The 16,692-nt window shown below is 36.6% G+C and overlaps 1 protein-coding gene across 4 annotated transcripts in view; it reads right to left on the minus strand.

Moving 5' to 3' along the window:
* Positions 1 to 16,692, minus strand: part of ANLN (anillin, actin binding protein) — a 65,016-nt gene that overhangs the window by 21,435 nt on the left and 26,889 nt on the right. The window contains exons 9-21 of one of the 4 annotated variants that reach the window (XM_007981613.3): positions 15,163 to 15,273; positions 12,895 to 13,133; positions 12,038 to 12,183; positions 11,608 to 11,755; positions 10,356 to 10,491; positions 9,540 to 9,722; positions 8,486 to 8,612; positions 7,832 to 7,880; positions 7,683 to 7,739; positions 6,682 to 6,720; positions 6,391 to 6,412; positions 5,382 to 5,494; positions 4,060 to 4,113 (exon numbers count right to left, since the gene is read on the minus strand). In XM_007981613.3, the coding sequence (XP_007979804.2) occupies positions 4,060 to 4,113; positions 5,382 to 5,494; positions 6,391 to 6,412; positions 6,682 to 6,720; positions 7,683 to 7,739; positions 7,832 to 7,880; positions 8,486 to 8,612; positions 9,540 to 9,722; positions 10,356 to 10,491; positions 11,608 to 11,755; positions 12,038 to 12,183; positions 12,895 to 13,133; positions 15,163 to 15,273 (1,424 nt within the window). The remainder of the gene's footprint in view (positions 1 to 4,059; positions 4,114 to 5,381; positions 5,495 to 6,390; positions 6,413 to 6,681; positions 6,721 to 7,682; positions 7,740 to 7,831; positions 7,881 to 8,485; positions 8,613 to 9,539; positions 9,723 to 10,355; positions 10,492 to 11,607; positions 11,756 to 12,037; positions 12,184 to 12,894; positions 13,134 to 15,162; positions 15,274 to 16,692) is intronic. The other 3 variants (XM_007981615.3, XM_007981614.3, XM_007981616.3) reach the window with 3 other exon arrangements.

Genomic DNA, 16,692 nt, shown 5'->3' on the forward strand with positions numbered 1-16,692 from the left:
AGGATTGCTATAAGAAAGGCATACCTATAGACTCTAATATAGGATTAAAGGAAGGTGAAGGATCTTGAACTGGAAAATTTAATGCCAGCAAAGGATGGTTTGATAATTTTAGAAAGAGGCTTTAGAAATGTCAAGGTACAACAGGAGAAGCAGCTTCTACCAAATGAGATGGGAGATGAGTTCCCAGAAACCATTAAGAAAATCAATGAAGACAAAGGATATCTGCCTGAACAAGTTTGTTTTTTGTTATTGTTTTCCAAAACAAGGTCTCACTCTGTCACTCAGGCTGAAGTGCAGTGGCATGATCATAGCTCAATGCAGTCTTGAACTTCTGAACTTCTGGGCTCAAGCAATTCCCCCATCTCGGCCTTCTGAATAGCTAGGGCTACAGGTGCTTAACACCACCCCCAGCTAATATTTTTTCATTCTTTGATGAAAAACAACTTTTTTCATCATTTATGTTGTTCAGGCTGATATTGAACTTCTGGCTTTAAGCCATCCTCCCACTGTGGCCTCCCGAAGTGTTGGGATTGTAAGTGTGAACCACAGTGCCCAACCTGAACAAGTTTTTAACTCAGATAAAAGTGCCCTATTCTGGGGGGAAAAAAGAAAAGAAAAGTCACAAGGGACCTTTATTAGCAAGGAAATAAAGTGAGAACCAGAATTTAAGGGAGAAGGGATAGGCTAACTCCTGTTTTGTGTAAATGTAAATGGATTTATGATCAGAACTGCCCTTATCTATAAAGCTGCTAACACCCAAGTCTTGAAGGGAAAAGATAAACACCAACTGCTAATCTTTTGGTTATACAAGGCCTGGATTGGTTCCATCAATGATTTGTCCATGAAATCAAGAATAAAATGGTAACATACATACACATATGATTGATTGATTGACTGATTGATAGACAGATATCTAAAGTAATGTTGACTTCTGAGTCAAAATAGAAAGGAAGATTGAAGTGTCTGTCATTCCTATTACCCAGGGAAAAAGAATGCCATCCCAACTGGATTAATCTTAGTTAAGTCTAAATTTCAGTTTTTACTATAATTAGTTTCCAACGATTTGATCCTCTAACATAGCAAAGATAATTTAAAGGGGGAAATTCTAAGACAAAAAGTATAAATTTCAATAGACAAGTTTCATGAGACGAATCTCCAACTGCCCAAATTTGAAACCAATCCACAATGTAGAACCAAAACATCATATGCCTCACAATCCTATTTTGTAAAAATTCCCTTTTCGCTTTTCCTTACAGTGAATTTTAAGTTCCTTAGGCTCTTTCCTCTCAATGTTATTTAACGGAATTCCATTGTTTAGCACAGAGCATGCTACTGATAACAAAAATCAGAACGATGAGAAGAAAATGTGCCCTCTTACTCTACAGCTGAAGAAAAGTAGACAATATTTTTGGTTAGAAGCTTGTCCTGATAAAGAAGTAAATTGAAAATATTCACAAAACCATCAAGTGTACTATCCCTCCCCCTAGTTGAGTGTGGAGAGGGACTTGCGTGAAAATGTATGATCCTATTCTGTTTTGTGTTTAACAAAGGAGTCTTTTAAGACAACCACACTTCAAAGATTATGTTAAGAGCTGTAAAACATAACCTACAAGCAGGGAGACTGTGTAATGTGTTATATGCTGGGATATTTTTGAGGGTGAAAGGAGCACCATTAATAATTACACAAGGCCAACAGGCATAAACTGGACAGTTTAGGACATACCAGAATGCCTAACCATTTTCTTCAATCCCAAAACTCTATAATCCTAACTGGTTGTTTTACTTCAAAATTGTTTGCTCCAATAATATTCAAATTGACATTTCTATTTCCTAAAAGGTATAAATATGAGGTTCCTTTAAGTCAGAAGAGGAACTATGGGACATCCTTCTCTCTTTATCTATAATAGGATAATAAAACTATGACTGTTTTGGATTCCCTATTCAAAGAAAGGTTTTGAAAGTCTGACTCACTAAGATTTGTAATTTAAATTCCAGGATGCCAGGCTTTAAATCAGATCTGAATAGCCTCAAATAAGATGGAAACCCACTGACAGTGGTGTCCTAAATCCGTAGAGCAAACCAACTGGATTAACCTCAACAGAAATTCCATTCTGAAAGGGCCTCACAGATAACCCCTGTGATTGTTGTATTACTGGTCAAGGCACCAGTAAAATAAACCAAGACTGCCGTGTACTGACAGTATCTGATAAGACAGGAAAGACATTTATACTCTTTCAGTGACAATTAAATGGGATTATTACATGAGTATAGAAGATCTTAAATTTTTCCCATCAACTTCAAGATCATTTAAACTTAACTATTTTAAATATTCTCCTACATCAAATCCAGGCAATTGGAACAAATATTTGCTTCCCCTCCTCACTCAGAAAAGCACAAAATTTGTTTCAGATTTTACTTCTAAATGGTACTGTATCTGACTGAGAAGGAGTCTTAAGAGTAAAAGACACAACAAATTAAATTGAGTGGTTTGATTTTGCATTCGATCATGTGGTTGGCTATTTAAGTTATAAATTCAAAGGAGTTAAGTGAATGGGAATATAATTTAATTTTAATTGGTAAATGTGACATTTTGATTTAAAATGGCAGCCAAAAAAGTTTTTAAAAGAACAGTCTATATTTAAGATATGTCATTGAAATCTCTTTCATTTTACAGATTAATGAAAACTCTTACATATGTAGAAACTGGCTATGTGACAATACAGAGTAAAAAATACAGTTCATAAAATCTCAATTCTTACAGTTATCTAATTTGCAAATCCTATTTTAAGAATTTAAAATAAAATAAAAAATACCATCCAGCATCTTGTTAACTAGCATCTCTTTAACCCAGACAATGTTTGTAACTGACCTTTACAAGAATATTAAAAATTTTTAGCTGGGTGCGACAGCTCACTCCTGTAATCCCAGCACTCTGCGAGACCAAGGCAGGCAGATCGCCTGAGGTTGGGAGTTTGAGACTAGCCTGGGTAACATGGTGAAACCCCGTCTCTACTAAAAATACAAAAATTATCTGGGCATGGTGGTGCACGCCTGTAATTCCAGCTATTTAGGAGGCTGAGGCATGAGAATTGCTTGAACCTGGGAGACGGAGGCTGTAGTGAGCCGAGATCACGCCACTGCACTCCAGCTTGGGTGACAGAGTGAGACTCCGTCACAAAACAAGAAAAAAAACTTTAAAAAGTTTTCCAAAACATACTATTATATTCAGTATAATTTTAGTGTTAAATGTATTATAATTTCAAAATTAACAAGCAAAGGGTCATCTATATAGCAAACTACCTATTAGCTAATTAAGACCATAAAAATTTTCTACTTTTGGCCAGGCACAGTGTTCACGCCCATAATCCCAGCACTTTGGGAGGCCAAGGCGGGTTGATCATTTGAGGTCAGGAGGTTCAATACCAGCCTGACCAATATGGTGAAACCCTGCCTCTACTAAAAATACAAAAATTAGCCAGGTGTGGTGGCGGGCACCTGTAATCCCAGCTACTTGGAAGGCTGAGGCAGGAGAATCACTTGAACCCAGGAGGCGAAGGTTGCAGTGAGCCGAGATCATGCCAATGCACTCCAGCCTGGGTGACAGAGCACAACTGTCTCAAAAAAAAAAAAAAAAAAAATTCTGCTTTTATTTAAAACATCACCAATAGCTCTTCAAGTATACAGGAGGTCAAAAATATTGAATAATTCTTAGTTTTAAATATAGTTAATAATTTGGTATTCTAATTGTACCTAGAAAAATCAATATTGAAGTGAATACAGGATATTAATGAACTATAAGAGAGAAGAAAGAATATGGAAAAAGACCAAAACACCAAACATGCATTGAAAAAATAGAAAACTTTCAAAGAAGGCTTTAAAGTATTATGAGTGGAGAAAAACACGCCCATCTATAAGAGTCTCATGATAGAATAATGTACATGATGTCCTTAATTATTCAAAGTAAACAAAAAGATAGTTAGTAAAACAAATTTATGTAGATCAAAAATTAAGGATTGATTTTTAAGCTCATTAGTTTCAAGCAAAGAAAATAATGACAACCTTTTCCTGGAACAAATAGCCCAGTAGTTCTCGCTCTCTTACATCATAATTTATCTAAAACAGACAAAATAAAAGACAGAGAGAAAAAAACCCAGGATCACTCAACTGGTTAAAGTAGCTGAATTACTAAATAAAAAGTTACAAAAAATTTTAAAATTAACTTGTTAAAATACATTTATGCATTAATAGTAATAAAAACTTCAAATACAGTCTGCTTTTTGTCCATCAACTAAAAGAGAGCATTTCATAGAATTTTAGATTGTTTCAGGCTAACTTAATATTCTGTACTGGAAAACAAGACCCTAGAGAAATGAGTTGACTTTGCTCAATGTTAAAGAGTAAATCACTAAGGGTAAATACTAGAAACCAGGGCTTCTAATTTTTATACTTCTTCAACTCTATATTCTCACTACAGAAATCTCATTTGATAATATAAATTATCACTGTATCATATAGAAGTCAACCTAAGAAATAAAATTTGCCTCTAGTTAGTCTCACTCCTTAAAATAGTCTTGATGAAAAAGGACTCAAAAGTGATGTTAACACAGATCTGATTTTTGAAGCTTCTAATATGAAAGGGAAGTATGAGAAGGAAATCTCTTAGATTCATAAGTACTTTTCTAAGAGGTTAATCTACCTTTCACTATCTTGTCAAAACTAAATTCATAAAATATTGCTCATTTCTAAATATAAGTTCAAATAGGCTGGCTGGGCAATGTGGCTCACACCTATAATCCCAGCACTTTGGGAGGCCAAGGCAGACAGATGACCAGAGCCCAGGAGTTCGAGACCAGCCTAGCCAACATGATGAAACCATATCCCTACAAAAAAATATAAAAAATTAGCCGGGCATGGTATCATGCACCTGTAGTCCCAGCTACTTGGAAGGCTAAGGTGGGAGCCCATGAGGTTGAGGCTGCAGTGAGCAATGATCAGGCCACTGCACTCCAGCCTGGGTGACAGAGTGAGACTTTGTCTCAAAAAAAAAAAAAAAACCCACAGAAATGGAAATAGGCAAGGTATTATGTTTTAAAATTATAAACTTAACATCTAAATGCAGGAAGTAATACTTCTTAGCCAGAAGTGATACTTAGAATAAACAAGCATTCACTGAAGTTCTAACTATTAAAAGGGAGACATACTTCCAATACCAAAAAAAAAATCATTTAGGTACACTCATACCTAGCAAAAATGTGCAATTCTAAGAACATACATTTTCAGTCGAAGATTTCAAATACCTAAAAGCATTGTGGCATTTCCATTGACCTAATTTTTCTAAGATTAAAAAAAACGCCACACCCTTACAAATAAAGTTGGATTACCTTGTCCAGAACAAACTTAGTATTTCCTACTGAAGACAACGATAATGTGTAAGATCCGACAAGGGCGAAGTTGCTGGTTCGCACAGCATTGAGACCTCCTGGACTGGCCATGACTGTGAAGAATGAGGAAATTAAGTTTAGTTCAGAATGACTTTTGTTAAGTATAAATAACAATTCCTCACTCCACGCTGGTAGAAGAAAATTAAGCTGCCACAGAGAGAAAAAAAAAAAACTGCCTCATTTTCCTTCATCTTTAAATATGGGGGAAAAAATCAACTTATTTCCTAATGAAAGAAAACTATTAATTTAAGGGAGGTACAAGCACTCCTTAATATTTGGGATGGATGTGATTTTAAAGACATAGACCTAAAAATGTATGCATAAAAAGCAATTCCCAATAAAAAACATGGAAAAGACTTCAGTGCTAGTTACAATGCAGGGTGACAAAATCAGCAGCAGAAACTATCTCTGCACAGGTCTCTTAGTAACTCTCTTGTGCCACAGAGAAGAAAGACCAATAGCCTAAAGGAAGCGAGTGAAACCAGCTTCATCCTAATTCCTTTTGGAAAAAGGTAGGCCTAAAGTCATTCTAAAGAAGGCCTTTCCTGGCTTGGCGGCATTCTAGTTCCCAGTGAACTAGAAAGATGCATTTCTGACATGACACAATGCCAGTTATGATCAGTAAAGACAAAAGAAGTAAAATCTGCAGTATGGATAGCACAAAACAAATCTATACAAAGGAGTTGAGGTAAAGAGTAATGCTACCTGCTGCTAGAGCTGAATAACATGATGACTGGTGCCTCTATGGTGGTACCTAACAAAGGTACAACCAAACTGCATGCTACTCTGGCCAGTAATCTTGTAACTAAGAAACCCACATAGAAAATATTATTCCAAAGGAGATCAAGGTAAACATTCATAAATCAAGATGGCCTATACATATGTAAATATGCAAGTGCTTAACTCCTTACCTTATTCTAAAGTTTCAAATAGTTCAAGATACACTCACCTGAAGAAGCAATGTTGCTTTTCTAAAAAAAACAGGTGTGAAGAAGAAACATAAGTTATTTCCCTTATTTGATACCAAGATTTAAATATGAATCACTCATCTCTTTTAACACAATAAGAACTACATTTCAGAAAACACTTTTCCTACATAAATTACAGGGATTTCCCCCATTAGCACATGTTAAAATTTTCCACAGTGCTCAAGCTTCAGAAATGATTAACCAATTTAAAATTGTTATGTGTAAGATGAAGATTTCTCAAGGAGGCTCAATTTCTCAAAAATTCTACTTACTGTGGTTATAGATGTGAGGAGTCGCTTTGGAGTAATAGCCTAAAAGAAAAGATAGCTTACTATATATATTTCTTATCAAACATTATGTCTCAGAATGTAAAACTATCCAACCTTGAGAAATTCCTACATAGAAAATAACTAATTCTTGGCCGCGTGCAGTGGCTCACGCCTGTAATCCCAACATTTTGGGAGGCTGAGGCGGGCGGATCATGAGGTCAAGAGATTGAGACCACCCTGGCTAACATGGTGAAACCCCCTCTCTGCTAAAAATGTGACAAATTAGCTGGGTGTGGTGGCACGCACCTGTAGTCCCAGCTACGCGGGAGGCTGAGGTAGGAGAATTGCTTGAACCCAGGAGGCAGAGGTTGCAGTGAGCCGAGATCGTGTCACTGCACTCCAGCCTGGGCAACAAAGCGAGACTCCATGTCAAAAAAAATAATAATAATAATTAATTCTTAAATATGAATATATTAAACTTGATTCCTTCAGTAATTAATTCTTAAATATGAATACATTACACTGAGTCCCTGATTAAGACTTTCTTATACTGTTAGTCCTTTTTTGTTAGAGCTAAAGAAAAAAGTTTTAAAATGATGACTTAAGAAAAGAAGAAAAGAACACAGCCTGGGAAGGCTAGAAAGCAACCTTATGCCTGTAAAGTGACGGCATAATTCCTAAGTACTAGTTTAGAGAACACAGAGAGAAGAGAGCTCAGGGCAAAGTCTTGAGAAAAGTTTTAAGCAGTTATAAAAGTTGTCAAGTAAATGTAGAGAAAATAGAATTATCTAGCCCAAGTGTATCAGCAACTCATACTGAGAATCATGATCACTCATAGTTTATTTTCAGTATTCATACCTATTTAACATAGTAACTACAAATTGGAACGTGAAACTGATCCAAAAACTTCATAATCATTAAAAGTTGTACATAAATTAAAAGTAGTATGATGACATCTATTACTTCTGATGAAAATATTTTTACTGGGTTTCTTTAATTCTCACCTTGGACTTGGATGTTTTTTTCTTCTTATCAAGGCCTAAGGGATCTTTCTTTTGCACCTACACACAAACCCAAAACATAATTAATTTATAATCTGACACTGTTAAGAAAACTATACTCTTCATTATTTTAGAAGGCTTTATCAGCTTACCAAGCTGTAAACTTCAATATTTATTTCAAAGTCATTGGATACATCTTGCCTGGAAAAATAAAGCATTAAATAAAACCTTGAGAGAAAACCTCAATCACACCATTAAAAATGATGCTGCAAATACTCTTACAAGACTCTGAGAGTAAAGGAATCTACTATGTCTATGTCTTTAAAGACAGTAAAAATTGTTAAGAAGTCTATTTTTTCCTATAATGCAAGTCCAAAATTTTTTCCTCAGTATTTTACAACTCACAATTTTCAATAATAATAGTAATTATTTTTCAAACTGCACTTTGACTCTTATTTAAAAATAAATGTTTCACTAAATATAAATGTATTTTCATTAAGACTGAATGTTAAGTACATTATGAGATTTAAGGCATATGTTAAAAATCTATGGTCCAGGTTTAATATATGTATCATTTCAAAATACGCAATACCTACAGTCACATGGAAAAAAGATGCTACTCAACAAAAGGAAAGATAGACACATATGAGTTAAAGCAACAAATTTAAAGATGGGTTATCTGTCAATATAAAAAGAATGTGCATAATGCATTTCAAAGATTATAAATGCCACCTGAATGCTTTAGACTATATCAACTCTACAAAAAGAAAAATGCGTTTGAATCATCAAAAGCCTGATTTACTTACAGAGTAAATGTAGTAGTGAATGTCAGAGCATCACCGTTAAGAGAGTTTGAAGTACTTGCTAATGGTGTGGCTACCATATTTTCAGCTCCTGCTTTTAGTATAATTAAGTAATAGTAATTTGCTGCATCTGCAAGAAGTAATCACATTACATAATAAGCACAAGCAAAATCAGATTTAGCTAATCGGCATTCTGGAATACTAAAGAAATAAAGGAATACTGAACTGATTTATATACAATTTATTTTTAAAATTACTAAAATCAACTTTCCAGACACAGAAAGCTAAATAAGACTTAAGTAGGCAGTATAATCCTGAAATAAGCATCATCAAGGTCTCTCCCTACTATGTAAATTGAAATAATTTCACTCCACATTCCTCAATTTCTGCTGATTTTGAATTTTACCTAATGACCCTTAATTCTCAACTAATAGTATATATCTCAAAAGGGCAAATTATGGTTTGTTATTTCAAAACTGAGATTAAAATACTATATATCTATAAAAGTTACTCAGAGATAAATTATAATAAAAACATAAACTATTTCTTCACTATTTGTCATTAATAACCACGTACCTCAAGACGCATACTAAATTACCAATAAATTTCTGGCCACACCCCATCAAAATCAGATAACAGCAAGAATTAGAACCTAAGTTACCTTATTCCTACAAAAATGCTCAAACCTTTCTCTCTATTTACTTTCCCTATGCCTGAAATTTACTTCTCACCTGTGTCCAGCCCTCCTTCCCCTCAAAAAGAATGTTCCACACAAACACAATTTTAAAAAGAACTATAAAAACCATATCCAACATTTAATAAAACTTTATATTCAAACTTTCAGTAAGAGCAATGCCCATTATTGTATAGATTGGTATCCCCATATATATCTGAAGTTTTCCCTTAGTTATTTTTATTAAATCTTGATAAAAGGACCTAAAGGCCAAAGATACAAACTTTGCATTGTTATGCATGATTTACTTGTTTCTATCCTGTACAATTCAATCTAGGTGAGGTTCATAATTTAACACACAATCTAGAAAAATCACCACCATACCTGGTTTCTGAATCGTACTGCAGACAAAATCTGCTTTTAGAGGCAAGCGGATTTCTGACAAAGTAACTGATCCTTTGGATGGCATAAATTCACTTTGGGATACAGGACTAGCCTTATTCTTTCTCTGAGGTCCTTCGTTCTTCAATTTATTCAATTCGTCAATCAAAAGTGTTCTCTTCTCAGCTATGTGAAACACATAATATTCCAAATATTAAAATTGTAACTGTTTCTAATGAGAGCAAATTCAAAAAAGTGTACTGATGTGGAAATTGTACATAACACATAAAGACGAAATTAGTAACACTATCTTTATAAAACAGACGATAGGTGGATGGGGAAAACCTTGATTGCTCATCTATTTACCAAGTCCTTATGATTTAATAAATCAACTTTCAGCTAGTTTTCATGTGTGGTATCATCTGTCCACCCCAACATGCCCCATCATCACCACATATATGCACACAGCAAAATTCAGTTGTTTTAGCTATTTATTGATAACGGAAGAGAGGGAGAGACAGAGAGAGAATGTATGGGTACATGTGTATATATAGAGATTCATTCATTCATCCATTCATTCATTCAATCTGCACAACTGCATTTCTTCGAATGCATTTCAGTTGCTTTTACCTTTCATGCAAACTACAATTTGTTTTACATAGAGTTCTTAAACCTTACAAAAACAAGAACAAAAAATAGATCCGCTGGAACAGATGACTAGGAAAAGCCCTTTCTCTAAACTTAAAGATTTCTAAATATCAAAATGAGTTTTCCCTGGTTAGAAATTTGTTGGAATTCTTTCAGGTACATCACACGTACTTGCAATTAGAAGAAGTCTTTCTGCTTCAGCTTCTTCTAGGGATCCTTTTCCATGCTCTTCATCAACACAGCAGTTAAGAGCCTGGCTAGCTTGATAGATCACTGTCTGTTGCATGTTTATTTCGTTATTGAGTTCCTAGGAAAACCAATGAGAGCAGAAAAAATACACATATTTTAAATCATCATTTTCACTTTAAACTTTAATTCTAACTAACTTGATTGGATAGTTTCTAGAATTTCCAGACGGTAAAGTCAAAATGTTAGTTTCACTGCTCAAGTTTCTAGACTATGCACCAAAAGCATTTAGCATTTTATAATAATTAAGCTACAAATATTAATCCTTATGAAAAAACTTCCAATTCATATTTCTTAAAGTTAAAATTGGGGTTATGTCCAACAAAATAGAAATTTATAAAGTATTTGATTCATTTTATTTACATCACAATTACACTGCTTTTTAAATATGCTTCCTTAGGGCCAGGCATGGTGGCTCACACCTGTAATCCCAGCACTTTGGGAGTCCAAAGCACAAGAATCACTTGAGCCCAGGAGTGTGAGATCAGTCTGCACAACACGGTGACACTCCATCTCTATTTTCTTTCATAATTAAAATTTTTTAAAAAGCCAGGCATGGTGGCTTATGCCTGTAATCCTAGCACTTTGGGAGGCTGAGGTGGGTGGATCACTTAAGGTCAAGAGTTCGAGTCTGGCCTGACCAACATAGTGAAACCCCATCTCTACTAAAAATACAAAAATTAGCTGGGTGTGGGGGTGTATGGCTGTAATCCCAGCTACTTGGGAGGCTGAGGCAGGAGAATTGCTTGAACCCAGGAGGCAGAGGTTGCAGTCAGCCAAGACTGAGCCATTACAATCCAACATGCGCAACAAAGAGCAAAGTGGTGTGTCAAAAAAAAAAAAAAAACAAAGCTTCTTAGCATGAAAAAACCTTGAAGTGCATAACAAATTTCCCACTACATCATTACCCAATTAATAGTTATACTTTAAGGATATTTATGAAAAACCTGTTTAAAAATAAATATTTCAGCAATATCAAAGAAGTTTCCAACTTTTCAAAATGAGTACCTTTCCAAAAATAAACTGAATTCAAATGTGATTTACTGAGCTTCTATGCATCAGACACTATTCTGGCCACTCAGGGTTCAGAGATGAGTAAGGCTGGGCCCTTGTCCTCACAAAGCTCACAGCCTAGTGCAAGAAACATTCCAAATCCCCTTTCCACAGAAGTACATACCTGCATTTTCTGTTTGATATTAACTTGACAAGGAAAGGCATTATTTTTTTCATCCAGTTTTGAAGTAACATCTTCCTTCCGAACAATCACCTGCTTTATTGACGGACGTTCTGTTTCTTTGAATCTTTGAGATCTATATGCATCAATGCTTCAGGAGGTAAGTTACATTCTATTAGAAATCTAGCAACACACTGAGCACTATCCTTTACTGAATATATCAGCAGAATTTGACACTGATATTGAACATGTCAGCAGAACATTTCACAACAGAATGGAACTCTCATTTGGTGAAAGAGAGGCTAACAAAAGTTATTCCAAACTTTTATACAGATGAGTTATTAATAACATTATAATTACAAATTATAACACGACTTATGTCAATCTAAACCATGACCCTTAGTGAGTGAATGCCTTCCAGAAATGTTCTTACCTGTAAAGAAGATCACGATCTTCAGAACCAAGGCTATCACCAGATTCAGCCCGAGGGACACGAGTTCTTTGGAATTTTCCTGGTTTTGGACTTTCATCACTTCTGCTGGTGTCTTTCAATTCCAGTCTAGGTGTGGACACTAAACTCTGTGGGAAAACACATCAGATATTAGTGGATTTTATGGATAAATAACATTGATCCTAAATGATAATTCATTTTGTTGTGTGAAAAAAAATCAATGAATTCTCCATTAAGAAAAAAATCCAGTAAGTTGATTGATTAATCATAAAAACAAAGCAAACTAAGTTCCTAACACATAAAAGAATAAATAAAACTACAAAGACAGCTGAAACTCATACTTTTTAAAAAAAAAAAAATTCTAGTTGAATCAATCCCCAGAGTTGCAGTTATTCAATTGAGAGTGAAAGCTAATAACAGTAGTTAGCTGTAAATAAATGTTAGTTATATGTGTTCGGAGCTAAATACCGATATACTAACACAACAATGTTCACACCAACTCCACGATATAGGTATTATGAATAACCTCGTTTAACAGAAGAGGAAACGGTGGCATAGACAGGTTAAATAACCTGACCAATAAACAGTCAGTAAATGGCAGAGCCAAAAGCTGAGGCCAAATGTCTGGCCTTTTAAGCCATGTTACTGTTTGGATTTCATCTAAGGTCAAAAGGAAACCACTCAAGAGTTTTAAGGTTTCTTTTAAGAGAACTGACTAGAGGTTTGCAAAAACCCCCTTGGCTACAGAGCCAAATGCCCATCTGTCAACAAGAGAAAGGGGAGATATGAAACTACTTAGTTTACTTATATCCTGGCCTGTTTAGTTAGCCTTCTCTTACCTCTGGACTTATCACACCAACTGTTTGTGCTAACGGTGCAAGTAAAGACATTGAGGAGATATTCAGTGCATCTTCCTGTTCTTCGCTGCTTTCTGCTAATGCTTGATCCATCTCCTCCTGGCTCTTCTCCACATCTAGTTCACCTTCCTCTAGGACATCACTGAAGATGTCATTAATTACTTTTGAACTATTGATATCATCACCATTATCCGCACTCATCTCAATTTCACGTATCACGTCTGAAAAATATTTCAATAGGTGGATACTGTGACTCAGACATTTAAGAATTAAAGGCATAACAAAAAAAATTAATATTCGTATTCTTACTAAATAGGAAAAATGCCTTAAAAAAGCACCTCCTACAAAGAAAAATAAGCAAATACTACTAATAAATGAAACCAAGATAATCTTCAGTTTCAATAACACTTTCTAAGAAATGAATATTGGTAATCCCAGCACTTTGGGAGGCCAAGGCAGGCAGATCAACTGAAGTCAGGAGTTCGAGACAAGTCTGGCCAACATGGCGAAACCCCATCTCCACTAAAAATACAAAAAAAAAATTAGCCAGGCGTGGTGATAGGTGTCTGTAATCCCAGCTACTCAGGAGGCTGAGACAGGAGAATCATTTGAACCCAGGAGGCAGAGGTTGCAGTGAGCGCAGATGGTGCCATTGCACTCTAACCTGAGTGACAAGAGCGAAACTCTGTCTCAGGAAAAAAAAGAAAAAAAAAGAAATGAATATTGGGTCTATCAAAACTGATTTAATACTTTGTGTTTAAGTAAGAGCATTAAGAACTCAAATGTAGAATAATAGCCAAAGACTTCAGACTTTCAAAAAATATTCTCTCAAATGACCCTTTCTATTGTTGAGAGCTACCCTTTCACACAGCAGTCAATAATAGGAAACTATTAACGTCACTTAGAGCAGGGTTCAATAATAATCTTCAGGGCTGCTAACACCCTATTATGATATAGACTGGTTTTCATCCATGATTCCTTGTTCATAACGGCCGTATCCCTAGTTACTGTCTTTCATTATAATGCTGGGTGTATTAGGCCTCACAGGAAACAGAACTCTCCTGCCCTCCTTTCACCTGCCCCAAGGCAGGTCTCTAATCTTCTCCCATCTTTCTCACTGTGGTTCTTAAGAAGACCCCTCACCCCCCGCACCCCGCACCCCCCACCAGAGAGGATCCAGCCTCATACCCTGGGGGAGGGAATGCTGACTTTATGAAGCTTCCAGTGAAACCAAAGAGAACTGGGTTCAGGGAGCTTCTGGATAACTGAACAAGTAGAGGTTCCTGGAGGGTGGTACCCAGGGAAGGCAATGGAAGCTCCATGCCCCCTTCCCTATACCTCACCCATATCCTTTATAATAAAGCAGCAAACATAAGTATTTCCCAGAGTTCTGTGAGCCAATTAATCAAAGCTAAAGAGGGGGGTCACAGAAACCTCAGCTTGAAGCTGGTCGGTTAGAAGTTTAAGAGGCCTGGGCCAGGTGTGGTGGCTCATGCCTGTAATCCCAGCACTTTGGGAGGACAAGGCAGGTGGATCACGAGGTCAGGAGTTCGAGACCAGCCTGGCCAATATGGTGAAACCCCGTCTCTACTAAAAATACAAAAATTAGCTGGGTTTGGGGGTGCGCGCCTGTAGTCCCAGGAGGCTGAGGCAGGAGAATCGCTTGAACCTGAGAGGCGGAGGTTGCAGTGAGCCGAGATCATGCCACTGTACTCTAGCCTGGGTAACGGAGCGAGACTCTGTCTTAAAAAAAAAAAAAAAAAAAAAAAAAAAGAAGTTTGAGAGGCCTGGACTTCCAACTAGTATCTGAAGGAGAGGAGGCAGTCTTGGGGACTGAGTCCCCAACCTGTGGGATCTGACACTACCTCCATGTAGCTAGTGTCAGAATTGAGTTGAATTGAACTGGTCACAAAAGTCTTCTGTGTTGATGATTGATGTGGTGCTATGAAAACAGAGGAAAACATGGTCCCAGAGAGGTTTTCCCTGAAACACCCCTCTACCAGTACACAGTGTGGGAGGGCAACACCTTTCCTATCCCTGTGAAAGTCAGTGAGGGTCTTAACCACACTTTCACAGATGCCTGTGAGATAGCAGTAACTGTTAACAGTACCACATCTTGGTAGAAGCTACAGTATATTCTGATTTAATTAAAAAAACAGAGACACTCTCAATTTGAATATGTGCTTCTATCAATATATCATTTCCTATAGTATGTGCAAAGTTAATAATAAATAAAAAATAAAAACCAACCAATTTTCTGCTCAACCTTTGGGTCTGATGTTACTTTTAAGGATTTGTCCTCTTCTAAAAACAATGTTATTTTCAAAGGGCTAGATTTCGTCATTTTGCATTCAGTGAAACCTAAAAATGTTTAAGAAAGACCATATTAATATATATATAAGAACCTATAATTTTCTAGTTAAGGAATCTTGTGTCTTTTTTTCTGATTATAAAACTATGTATTTGTTTTAAAATATTCAAACCCAGAAATGTATAGAAACACCCCTCCCTGAATACCTGTCCTCTCTTAACCCATTTATGCCAGAGGTTGCAAATTTTTTCTGTGAAAAATCAGACCTCAGTGACAACCGTGAGCAGTAGGATATAAGTAACTCCCACAAGCTTAACGTTCCAATAACAGAACACTAGGCATAAATGCGTTAACTTTTCCCCCATCGAGAGAGAAATGGGACAGCAATATTACCAGGTTATTGTTTGTTTTTCCAGTTTCCCCCTAGGTATGCGTATTTACATACCATTTTGTTTTGTTCTGTGATCATACCATATATACTACTCTGCAATTTGTTTTTTACTTTAAAAACAAAGTGTCAGGCCAGGCACGGTGGCTCAAGCCTGTAATCCCAGCACTTTGGGAGGCCGAGGCGGGCAGATCACGAGGTCAGCAGACTGAGACCATCCTGGCTAATGGTGAAACCCCGTCTCTACTAAAAATACAAAAAGAAATTAGCCAGGCGTGGGGCGGGTACCTGTAGTCCCAGCTACTCAGGAGGCTGAGGCAGGAGAATGGAGTGAACCCGGGAGGCGGAGCTTGCAGTGAGCCAAGATCGCACCACTGCACTCAAGCCTGGGCGACAGAGCAAGACTCCATCTCAAAAAACAAAACAAAACAAAACAAAACAAACTAGGAATAGAAGGAAGGTACACAACATAACAAAGGCCATATATGAAAAGCCCTCAGCTAACATTATACTCAACAGTGAAGGATTAAAAGCTTTTCCTCTAAGATGAGGAACAAGACAAAGATGCCTGTTTTAATGACTTCTATTCAACACAGCATTGAAAGTCCCAGCCAGAGCAATTATGCAAGAAAATAAAAGGCACCTGAATTAGAAAGGAAGAAGTAAAATTATCTCTATTCACAGATCACATGATCATATGTGTAGAAAACCCTGGTTTGAGGCTCACCCCTATAATCCCAGTACTTTGGGAGGCTGAGGCAAGCGGATCATGAGGTCAGGAGTTTCAGACCAGCCTGGCCGACATGGTGAAACCCCGTCTGTACTAAAAATACAAAAATTAGCTTGGCATGGTGGCAGGCACCTGTAGTCCCAGCTACTCGGGAGGCTGAGGCAGGAGAATCGTTTGAACCCAGGAGGCGGGTGTTGCAGTGAGCTGAGATTGCACCATTGCACTCCAGCGTGAGTGACAGGGCAAGACTCCATCTCAAAGAAAAACAAAAAAAGAAAGAAAACCCTAAAGATTCCCCAAAAAACCGTTGAACAAATCCAGCAAAGTTACAGAATACAAAATCAATACACA

The sequence above is a fragment of the Chlorocebus sabaeus genome, chromosome 21, assembly GCF_047675955.1.
Source record: "Chlorocebus sabaeus isolate Y175 chromosome 21, mChlSab1.0.hap1, whole genome shotgun sequence".
Classification (NCBI taxonomy): Eukaryota; Metazoa; Chordata; class Mammalia; order Primates; family Cercopithecidae; genus Chlorocebus; species Chlorocebus sabaeus.